At 34.3% G+C, this 11,952-nt stretch overlaps 1 protein-coding gene across 2 annotated transcripts; it reads right to left on the bottom strand.

Annotated features, from left to right (window-relative positions):
- Positions 1 to 1,723: 1,723 nt before the first annotated feature.
- On the bottom strand, positions 1,724 to 10,341 carry LOC110785129 (membrane-associated progesterone-binding protein 4). Of its 2 annotated transcripts, none has more exons than XM_021989574.2 (8): positions 10,153 to 10,341; positions 9,958 to 10,034; positions 8,508 to 8,579; positions 7,860 to 7,897; positions 6,911 to 6,954; positions 6,080 to 6,126; positions 5,305 to 5,521; positions 1,724 to 2,245 (listed from the first exon to the last, which is right to left on the bottom strand). In XM_021989574.2, the coding sequence occupies exons 1-8, from the start codon at positions 10,249 to 10,251 to the stop codon at positions 2,078 to 2,080; spliced, it is 762 nt and encodes a 253-aa protein (XP_021845266.1). In that variant the 5' UTR covers positions 10,252 to 10,341; the 3' UTR covers positions 1,724 to 2,077. The 2 variants fall into 2 exon arrangements, with proteins under 2 accessions (XP_021845266.1, XP_021845275.1); XM_021989583.2 differs by having other exon boundaries at positions 5,305 to 5,479; positions 10,153 to 10,337.
- Positions 10,342 to 11,952: the final 1,611 nt, after the last annotated feature.

Below are 11,952 nucleotides of genomic sequence, written 5' to 3'. Positions count from 1 at the left end.
TGGGTTGGGTTGACCCATTTAATTAAACGGGTTGAAAATCTCGACCCAACCCTTTATTATTGGGTTGGGTTCGGGTTGGGTTGGTGGGTTGGGTCAATTTTTGCCAGCTCTAATTACAACTTCACAAGCTCACATCCCGCTGACTAAAGAAGTGAAGGCGGCTTGGTCATAAACACTCAAAAGCAATGTCATTACCTAACAAATGCAGTTTTAAAATTTTACATGCTGCGTCTTAAGAAGTGAAGGAGGCCTAATGATACACACATAAAAGTAATGGCATGATATGGCCACAATGTATTGAGAGTTCATACCTCTAACGCCCGCAATGCACCATATACAGTATTGCCCTGCAAAGAAAGCAATCAACCCTCTTACTTTTACCTCGATTGTCATCAATGTCAGCGACGAAATATATTATCTCTGTTTTGACTATATTTCTTTATCTTTATATAAAAGCCCTAACATCTTTTCATTTTTGCATAACTTTGTTTGGTCCATTCTACCCATCCTCCTGCCTATATATTATTTTTTATTTTTTTATAATAGTGAAGTATTCCATTTATATTTGACATGTCAATTTTATTTATTGCCCAAGTATCTAACATACATCATCATTTGGAATGAAGTGTACGTAATACGGAGTATATATATACTTCGTAAAATTTACCATCAGTTATGTGAGAAAAAAGGCATTGCACCTTTTGTGATCGTATTTTAAGTGAGTACGTATATAATCATAAAGATTTCACATTCGATCTCATTTGGCCCAGAAAAGGTGTAGTTTTTTTTTTTTCTTTTGATTTTTTGTTTAAGCACAATGCTTGGAAGCTAGAGAAAGTGCAGCAATAATTACAAAGTTGTTTCAAGATATAAGATATATAAGAGCCATGACTTGTAATAGATGAAGTGTTAGACCCTCCAATATAATTTCGCAAGAGCAATATGTCTTATTATCTAATACTTCATCGGTTTTGTAAAGGGAAAATTTACTAATATTAATCCAACCATAGATCGATTTTCTTTTATTAAGCCCACCTACAAAATATTTTTTAATAATCCCACATTTATTACCCAACGACTTTGATTGGGCCAAACAGGTCATATACCTGTTGTAGCCGTTAATATGTCCGTACATGGCAGTACTTTCTCTCAGTATATTCAGTCATCATCATCAATTCATCACCATCTCGTTGACTTTTTCACCGGCTACGGGGCACTTAAGCCTAATAAAAGTCATTGGGAAGTAAAGGTGGGATTATTAAAAAATATGTCTTAGTTGGGATTAACAAAAGAAAATCGGCCAAAGGTGGATTAATATTACCAAATTTTCCTTTGTAAAGTTAATTCCTTGCTTTTAGTATTTATGTGATCAAATTAATTATTTATTAGTTAAGATATTAGATAAAATATTATCTTGTTGGATATCACTGGATTTAAATAAAAATCACCAAATTTTTATAATTATTAACAGATATTTAAGGATGTTAATAATTAAAATAGTTCATTAGAGATAGCGCATAATAAAAAAAAGTGAGGGATTTTATGGAATGAGTTAGGTAAATACTTCCTGTGTACTACGTTTGACTTGCAATTTGCAAATCTCTTTTCATTTTTTAAGTAAACAACAATACAATAACATTATCATATGATATGGAATTATAGAAAACAAGGTCCTATAAGGTATTAAAAGTTAAATAATTAAGGTTAAGTAACATACTAGCTATAAGTTAAATAGAGTCTTACAAGTTCAGATATTATAACATGAGAATAACCATAGTTAATATAAAAATTATAATTTCTTAACGGACGCGTGCAGCGCACGTGCCTCTTACTAGTGTTATAAAAAAATGTATGACTGATACAGTATTTTTTGACATAAATAACTCTGTAAAATCACATTACAAATTCATTATCATTAGTCACTACCACTATTCTGTTTAGTGTTGACTTTCACCTGCTAAACTGATTGATAGTATTATTTGAATGAAGAAGGAAATTTGTTGGCATGACTTTTGTCTACACTTTGCAGCATATGCTCCGAAATACATACAGCCGCAACCATAAGTTTGCTTCTAATCTACACTTTGCACGCTTTGGCGTGATAGTCACATCCTTCATAGACTTCTAAACCTGGTTGTTTCAATTCTTCTTCTTTCAAACATACACATCGTTTGCTCATTTTCCCTGTCAATGCGATTTCTAGAGGTCTCTGAATCAGTCTTGGATAGCCATCGTCACACCAAACCTGACCACACACTCCCAAACTAACAACTCAGAACAGCAACTTTGAGCAGAAATCACAAAATGCTTAAACTAACAACTCAGTAATTTGTACAAAACAACAACTTTGAGCGGAAATCACAAAATGGCCTAGCACACAATTATCTCACTCATGCTACAAAAGTCTGAAACTTGGTTTTGTTTAAGCTTGATGAGATTACCACATCGCTAGCTACCTTGAACAGTAGAAAATCATAAAAACAACACTTTCTGCTCTATTTAATACTTCACCCGTTCTCTTTAAATTGCAACAATTTCCTATTTAGGGAATTTGTTAGAGGAGAAACAAATACAGACCCAGAATAACAAAACTTCTCTTATACTGAACATAACTTTTTCCTATGTATATGTTTCTCTAATCTCCTTATATTTTTCTCTCTATTTGAGTGACAAATATATTACATATTTATATTACAAGTAAGATTCCAAAAATCACACATGTTTTACTACTATATCTATGTTACACGTTGTAATGCTTATTCATTATTAATATTTTGGAAACACATTTAGCTAGTGATGGAAAATTTGACGTTCATTTATATTTTTCGAATTCAAGTTCGATACTTTCAACATGCCCCCTCAAACTTGAATTGTCATTCCAGAGTAAATCTCTCCAACTTTATAAGTGTGAAGGCTTCGTAAAAATGTCTGCAACTAGCTAGGTGAGTAGGTGGTATTGCTTACAATACTTCAGCATGGTTGTTCCTTGCCTAACTTGATTGCGAAGAAAATGTATTCGAGTACCAATGTGTTTTCTTCACTCGTGTTGTACCAGATTCTTAACAATTTTAATTGCTAACACGTTATCAACATACATCATAGTAGGTCCTTCTTGAACATAACCAAGTTCCATTAGGAGACTTCTTAACCATAATGCTTCACATAACAACTTTGACAATACCACAACTAGTTTTTTTTTAGAACTTCAAGTAAAATGTATATCTTGTTGTACTTTTTCTCTCATCTTGATCTCCAATTCAATCACAACCGTGCTTCATCTCCATAAGAATAAAACATTCAAAAATCTGAGTTACCCTTAACATACCTCATTTTATTATTTGTAGTGTCTCCATATATCTGATGACAGGCCAAACTTCATATTCAATATGGAAGTTGGCTACTCTGCCAAAGGACCAAAATGTTATAGGAGTAAAATGGGTATACAAGATTTTAAGAGATGCTGAGGAGGCATGAAAGATAAAGGCAAGGCTCGTAGCAAAAGGTTGTAAACAAAAGTACAGCGCTAGGAAAATTGTTTAACAGCTCGTCTTGATACTGAGAATGTTAACATCACTTACAGAACACCATAAGTGGACGATATATCAACTTGATGTCAAGTCTGTTTCTTGATGGCATTCTTGAAGAAGAGTTTATGTGGAACAACCATAAAGTTTGTGATCAAGGGAGAAGATACAATGTATCGTCTGAAAGAGGCACTATATGGTTTAAAGCAAGCTTGTTGTGCATGGAATGCATGCATTGACGGATAATTGATAAATAATGGTTTTACCAAGTGTCCATACTCCATATGAACATGCGGTGTATGTGAAAACATAATGGTGATGGTATTCTTATTAGCTTATATGTTTATGGTTTTTTGTGAAAATGTTCAAACTGGACTCATGCAACCCTATAAGCACACCCATTGCAAAGGGAAAAGGTTGACAGAAGTTGGAGAAGAGAAATTAATTTCCCCAACTCTATACAAGATGGAAGTTTGAGATACATGACCATCACTAGATATTGTGTTGTATACGGAGTTAGACTTGTTAGCATATATACGGAAACACTTTAACAATCACATTGTTGCACTGCAAAGAGAATAATGAGGTATATTCAGGGTACGTTAGATTTTGGAATGTTTTATTCCTATGGAGATGAAGCATAGTTGTTTGGTTGTTTGATTAGTCTGATAGTGATCAGGCTGGAGATCAAGATAAGAGAAAAGGTACAACAGAAAATGCACTTTATGTTAAACATGGAGTTCAAAGAAACAACCAGTTGTGCATTTTCAAGTTGTGAGGCAAAACATGAGTAGCTTCATCTGCAACATATGAAGCATTATGGTTAAGAAATTTCATACAGGAACTTGGTCATGTTCAAGGAGGATCCACGAAGATATATGTCGATAACGTGTCAGCAAACTTGCTAAACTGATACGGCAATGGGAGAAGCAAACACATTGATACTCTCTTCAGGATCTTAAGCAAGGAACAATCACGGGTTGCACAATTTTTTATGTAACCCATATCTCTTTGACAGATTTACTAGTAATGACAATTCAAGTTTGAGGGGGCATGTTGAAAGTATCGAACTATAATTTCGAAAAGTATGTGAACGTGAACATCAATCTTCTCCATCACTAGCTAAATGTAGTGTTTCTAAAATATTAAAAAAAATAAGCATTACAATTTGTAACGTGGAAATAGTAGTAACACATGATGACATGAGTGATTATTATAATCTTATTTGTCATATAAATATGTAATAAGTAATATATTTTTCGCTGAAATTGAGAGAAAAAGAAAGAGAAAAACATAAGATTGGAGAAACATACATAAGAGAGATCTTTTGTTATTCTGGGTTATAATCCATATTTGTTTCTCCTCTACCTAATCCTTTTAAATTTACTTTTGAGTTCACAATTTGCTTCTCACACTTTCGGCTTTATTTAACATTTCCACTGTTCTCGTTATCTGCAACACTTTGCTACGGAGTATTTAAAGAATTGCAAGATAATTGCAACATTACCATTTTTGCAGGTCTTTTATCTCTACCTCTCTCCTTAACTAACTTGCACCCCCCCCCCCCCCCAACCCAACACACACACACAACACGGTACAATCATAACAGAACAAGGGAGTATTTTCAAGCCACAGTTTTTTATTTCATTAATCAATTATTTCTGTCAGGCTCTAGGGGCATGGAAGGTGGAGCAATGCCCAAGAAAAAATAAGGCACGGGTAGCTGTAATCAAGGTTTTGAGTAATGGCCAAGGTTGAAAATATTGTTTATAATTCTTACCTCGCCACCCTCATGCTGACTCCACTTCGAGTTGCAATTTGGAATCTTTTCTTCTTCTTTCTTCTGCTTTGCCAACAACTGAGCACCCCTAGCTGCCTTTGCTTCTGCATTCTTCAAATATTTTGTAGGTTTCCCTCGATAGTCGTAGTAACGGCCGATCAATCTACCAACAGATCTAAGAGGAATAAAACAAATCGGTGGTATGTTAATTGTCCACCTGATAACAAGAAAAAATAAAAAATCTCACTTCACAGTTTTGACAAACAAACTGAGTTTTACTCCTAATTAAAGCTGGTTTTTGCTCATTCTCTAGTGATTTTCTTTTATGACTTAAGCTGATTCTTACTGGGTAAAACTAATCATAACTTATTTTAACTGATTGAAATAGATTTTTGCTGATTAAAACTGATTTTTGTTGATTCAAGCTGATTTTACTGAACATCATTTTTTAATGTTGCAATAAACAGGGCCCATGTCTAAAGTTTTACTTGCTGACATAGATAGAATTGAACAGCCTAAAATAGAGCTTAAGGAGTGAATGAGTGATCAAAGAGGATATTATTCCATTTCACAAACAAAATTTCTTAGTTTTGTATAAGCAGATGTAAACCGTTACCGCACCCCCTCTCCTCCTGCTTTCTTTTTCTTCTTTTTTCAGTTATAATTTTATTGTATTCTTTTTTTGTAACGCTGATTTATCTGATTGTTGTTCAGGTGTAACATACTAACATGTACTAATACCAAAGAAAGCTAGACTTTAGTTTTTGCAACTCACGTATATGTTTTGACGAAGAAATCCCGCCATTCTACTACACTTTTTACCTGCAAAAACAAAGCAACGGATTCATAAAACACTGAAGTTTTGGAACCAATTCAAACGAAGTTGAACCATCACAATGCAGAGTGAAAGAGAAGGCAGTGGTGGAACTAGGGAGTTGCCTGGGGAGGACGTGGTCTTTCCTAGATTTATACTTCGTGATATAATGTTGTAAACTTGTAATAGATATCAAGATAATGAAGCCGGGTTTTGGTCTGAGAAATAAAGATTTATGGCTCTTTTATCCAGGGGCTGAGGTTGAGGCTCATTATCTACTTCTTTCCTTTTTGCATCTAAGCAATTTACTTCTTTGCTTTACGTATCCTTTTGTTTCTTGATTGATGGTCTTATTTGTTTCCTTCTCTTGCCTTCTTTCTTTTCTTCCTTAGGTTCACATGACTATTTTTCTTTTCTATTTTTCTAAAGACATGTTACATACTTATCAAAATTTTATTATGTGAACCAAATGAATGTCTCAGTAGATATACCTGTTTTTTTTCAAAATACAACATTGCATGCTTATATAAAGATAAATTCCAACCTCATTTCTGTTACAATTGCAAAGCTAACTTTCAGGAGAATTTTGGACTACTTTGCAGCTGTTCAAAAGTTTGTATATTAACTTTTCGGTAAAACTATTGAACTCCGGGACCTGGTTGATTGTTATAACTTTGTAATCACCAGAATGCAAAGGGAAAGGGAAAGGAATGCATGAATTTTACAATATGTTGACACATCAGACAAGTCTTGCCAACAAAGAACCCAAGGGAAAAAATGATGTTCAAGTACCTCGCTGCTAGATAGTCCACGTAGTGTGTCAGTAAGTCCATCTCCTGCATTCAGGAGTAACTGCAAAAACTTAATCAGAATGCAAGAATTTGCCCACTTTGAATAAAAAAGTCATAGCAACTTCTGCCAATACAGCCATCAAAATTATAGATGCACATTTCATACAAACAAAGAAGCATTTTGCTATGAGATTTCATGGCTTTCTGTGACTAATTTAATTTAAGATAACTAGCTTTACTCGTGAGAAAGAATGGAATTGTCAGATAACAATTGACATTGGTGACTTTTCCACATGACAAGACCGTGCTCTTTAATAATGACATTGAATTGAAGGTTAACGTTCTTATACCCAACTCAATTACTCAAGCTTCAAAGTCAAAATTGATTGAAAGACTGAATTAAATGGTTGTTTTGCATATAATTGGCCCCTCGTAATGATTTGTATATACGGATTCAGAAAATTAAGTTCTGATGTTAAACATATCATAACTTTAAGACAGACATGTGTGAGTAGTAACGCTCTAGTTCTTCCTCACAATTCAACGAGCAAGATTTTCTGTACAACTCATTTAATTGAAATATATAATACTCTACGAACACCAAAAAAAGCCCCACACATCGTTTTCCCTTGTGGCTCTCTAAACCAAAACATACACTCCGAAAACCATGTAGGAGTTCATATGATTCTACAAGAGCAACACATATAAACCCTGATCCAAACTATATTCTCCTTTTGCTTAGACAACCCCTCGTATGATCACACCACCAACAGACTACTAAAAGAAAAGCGCATACATATTTGGGGGACATGATCACAGAAAAAACATATCAAACTGAACGCTTGACGGGTTTTGTGCGGAGAAACTCTTGTCAAGAGCATACTAATATTATTATTTTTGGGAAAGCAAATAAGGCATAATAAAACTACATTGGTGTCATGAGTTCTAACCTGTAAAATTCCCTGATACAAATGCACGTGAAGCATCTCTGTAATTAAAAAGAAATAGGCTTGAATTAGATTTAAGCTTACACCCAGGGACAGAAATCAACAAAAAACATTACTACAGGAAAAGTTCCTAGATTCATCCAATACATGATGTAAGGAATATCCTCCCCAGAGTCTCCACAATTAACCATGAAGCAATTTCAATCCAAAAAAAAATTGTGGAAGAGGGCTAGATTTCTATCTCTAGAGTCTAGATATAAGAGTTACGACTACATTTTAGGACGCTTTCCATTGTTTCAATACTACCCAAAGGGTAGCTACAAAACTAGGAACCAACAACAGATCCATCCAGCAATCAAGTAAGATTGAATGCCCGCAAATCAATCAGTAACATGATCAGCAGTGTTTTCAAAGATAACTACACCTAGTCATGAAGTGCAAAAAAACACAATGCTTAGTATTGCAAGAACCCAAAAATATAAATGGCATTTCACTGCATCCTAGTCTAGAAGATGGATACACATGGACATGGTTACAACTTAAGAATTATTGGTGGGAGTGTAGGACATGCAGAATAAGTGATGCAAGCATCTAAATGATATCAATTCATTGAGAAATAAGAAAAACATAGAGCATCTAAAGAGTAACAACCTTCCAGCAAAATGATTGTAAGCACCTCCAACACCATAATGAGACTTCCCTTTTGTCACATCAAATACCGAGCTGATCCATGAACCATGAAAAGAGAAGAAATTAAACCAAAGTTAGTTTCTCTACAGAAAATAGGTAAAAGTCCCAAAAGAGAACCGGCATCCTAGCACAAACAACATATTATATTCATTGTCATAGTTACCTCTGAGAGAAAAAGCCAATCCTATACACCAAAACCAATTCCTCCCAAATTTTAATATCCAGCCTCTATAAAGGCTCATATTCGACATATAGCCTTAAGTGAAGATATAAGAGGATTTAACAGTAGCCTTAAGTGAGGAGAAAATAATCACATTATAAACCTAAATAGTTGCTCCCTATTAGGCTGTTACCAATTAGTGTTGGGATGGAACCTCCTCTGGGCTTAGAAGTGGCCAAACTCTCATCCTCGTTGGGTTCACCAGGCCATTTTCAACTTAAGTCGTGGATCTCTTCTATATTGTGTTTTTAATCACGGAACTAGATACGGATAAGGATTTACCTCAACAGGACGTCCCGCTCTTAAAAGGATCGTTATTGATTACCTTTCCAATTAGCTATAAATTCTAAGGACACTCCTACGTGAAGGATAGTGTAAACCCCTTTGTTGTTCACATGTGAGTTGTTCGACATTGGAGATGAAGAGAGTAAAGAATCACTTAATAAGCTTATGGAGTTACTCCTTCTATTAGGAACTTTCTATGTATCGTAAGTGGTCCAAACTCTCCTCTCCTTGTTGGGTTGTTGAGGCCTATTTCATATTTGATAAAAATGTAACATACTAGTATACTACCAATCCACCATCAATCTATCAGTTTTGACATAATAGGCGGTCCGTCCATCCATGCTTTAGGAACTACCTACAGACCACCGTACCACTTACATACTACCATCAAAAGCACACCCTTGATCTGTGATGCTCCTATTCATTGTGGATCGGTGATACTCCTGTTATTGAAAAGAGATTCTTCCAATTGGATTTCAGAAGGCAAAACACCTACCACCAACAGTCCATGACTATCATTTTTAACATAATAGGCGGGTTTACCAATCTTTATCGACCAACCACCATACCACTAAACCACTTCCATAATACCACAACAGTCAACGGTCACACCCTTAATTCGGTGTGTTTCGTGAATCGTGATGCACCCTAATCATGAAGGGTCAAAATTACCAAGCATTCCCACCCACAACCACAATTTCATTGCTCTAGTTACCTCAAACCATTATTCCCCAAACTAAATTCACTATTCATCAACAACAAAAATATTATCAAAAATGGAATCTTCCAAATGGGATTCAGGAAAGAAAGAAAAAATCGAAAAAATCCCAAAAACAACAACTTACTTAAATTCAAAGCTAACAACTTTGATAGCAAAATAAAAAAGAGAGTACATCCATAAATTACCCCAGTATTCCTAAGAAGATGGGCAATTGTTCGTCAGTTCCATTGTAAAGAGACAATTCTTGAGCAATGAACAATCTCTGTGTTTCATCAAAATAGATATGTACATGATTATTACTTAGTACTTCATTTTTGTTAGACATTACAATTAAATTTTTGGTAAAGTGAATAAGAAAAAGGGGAATTAATAGAAAGTACCGAAGGTTGAGGAGGTTGATGGGGTTTGAGGAAGAATCTGAAGGCGAAACTCGAAATTGCAACAGCTGCCGCAATTCCTATGTATGTAGATCTCCCCATTTTCTTGCTAATTTGATGATACTCTCTAAGCAAACATCATCTCTGCAGATCAATACTTCGTCGGTTCTTATTACTCCAATGACACAATTTCTTATGGAAAAGTTTTATAAGGTAAATTGTCATTTTTGTCCCCAATTAAAGAGGTGAAAGTAATGGTTGACTGAGGATGTCTAAACCACAAGTGGCTTGTGTCCATAAGGACACAAGCGGGGGCAAAATAGTAATTCTGTATGCATTTTTTAGCTGTTCCCATGTTGCTGACTTGGACTCCGTTAACGGGATTTCAAGATGTAAAAAAAGCTTTTCTTCTTTTTTTGTGAAACATCCAACTTCAGAGATTTCTCTCTCCTCCCCAAGTCCTCACCATTGTTGACTCTTCTACTGAGCTCTCATCTCCCACAACACTTCTCCTCTCAACCGTCCAAAATTATGTGCACAATAACTCATCTTCATTAACAATTGTAAGTTTATCTCTATTTTGTAAACAATTTCATGATTTTACTCTAATTCCACTTTTTTATGAAAATAGTAATTTTTTTTGTTTATAAGTATTTTTCTTTACAACTCATCTACATTAACCATTGTTGATAGCTCGAAAATTCTAGGTATGGATCTTTTCAAGGTTAGGTTTAGATTTAGGGTTTTCAATTTGTGAATTTAGGGCTAAAAGAACTATAATTGTTTTGAATTTATGGGTAATTTTGAATTTTGGTTGTGTGATTAAGATCTCCCTCATTGTTGATTATGAATTGTAGTTCATTTAGGGCTAAATTCACCGGTCAGAATTTAAGAATGCTCTGCTCCGCTTAGATTTGCTTATGTATTGGTACTGAAACGTTATGTAATAGTTCTATATAATGTTGTATTGGTATTGAAATTATGTGAAAAAACATGGATTTGATTTTGTAAAATATTGCTAATGGTTGCTTTGCTTATGTATTGGTATTGAAATGTTATATATCAGTACTATATATGTTGTATTGGTATTGAATAATGTGCGGAAAAGATGCACTTGATTTTGTAAAATATTGCTAATGGTTGCTTCGCTTCTGTATTGGTATTGAAATGTTATATATCAGTACTATATAATGTTGTATTGGTATTGAATATGTGCGAAAAACATGGACTTGATTTTGTAAAATATTGCTAATGATTGTTTTTACAGCATCATACAAGAAATAATGAATAATTATCTTCTAAGGATGAGAGTGACGGTTCCTTCTACTCCCCGGATGCCCATGATGACACTTCTTGTGGTGGTGATTTATTATGTCGTCCTACATAGGAGTTGGACATTTTGGTGTTTATGCCATTTATATTATTATCATGGTGTATGGTTGAATTCTCCTTTTTAGGCACTTATGTTGTATTCTCACTTTTGGATTCTCCCTTTTTAGGCACTTTTATATTGTATTCCTATTAATTATTATGACGTATAATAATTTATTTATTTTTTGAGGGAATATGACGTTTAATATAGTTAGTCTTGAATTTAACAGTAATCAATGTCGTATTCTTGTTTTTAAATTCTCCCTTTTGTGGACTAATGAGGTCAAATAACTATAGGAGTAATGATATAATGTTGTATTCTTTCTTTTAGATTCTCCCTTTTATATGTTTGTCGCTTCCTTGCCAATGGTGCTTTTCCTAAATTGAATTACACTTAATTAGCTACATTGAATCACTAATTAGAAAAATTTG

Source organism: Spinacia oleracea, chromosome 2 (assembly GCF_020520425.1).
Source record: "Spinacia oleracea cultivar Varoflay chromosome 2, BTI_SOV_V1, whole genome shotgun sequence".
Lineage (NCBI taxonomy): Eukaryota > Viridiplantae > Streptophyta > Magnoliopsida > Caryophyllales > Amaranthaceae > Spinacia > Spinacia oleracea.
This window is presented reverse-complemented; position numbering and strand designations above follow the sequence as displayed.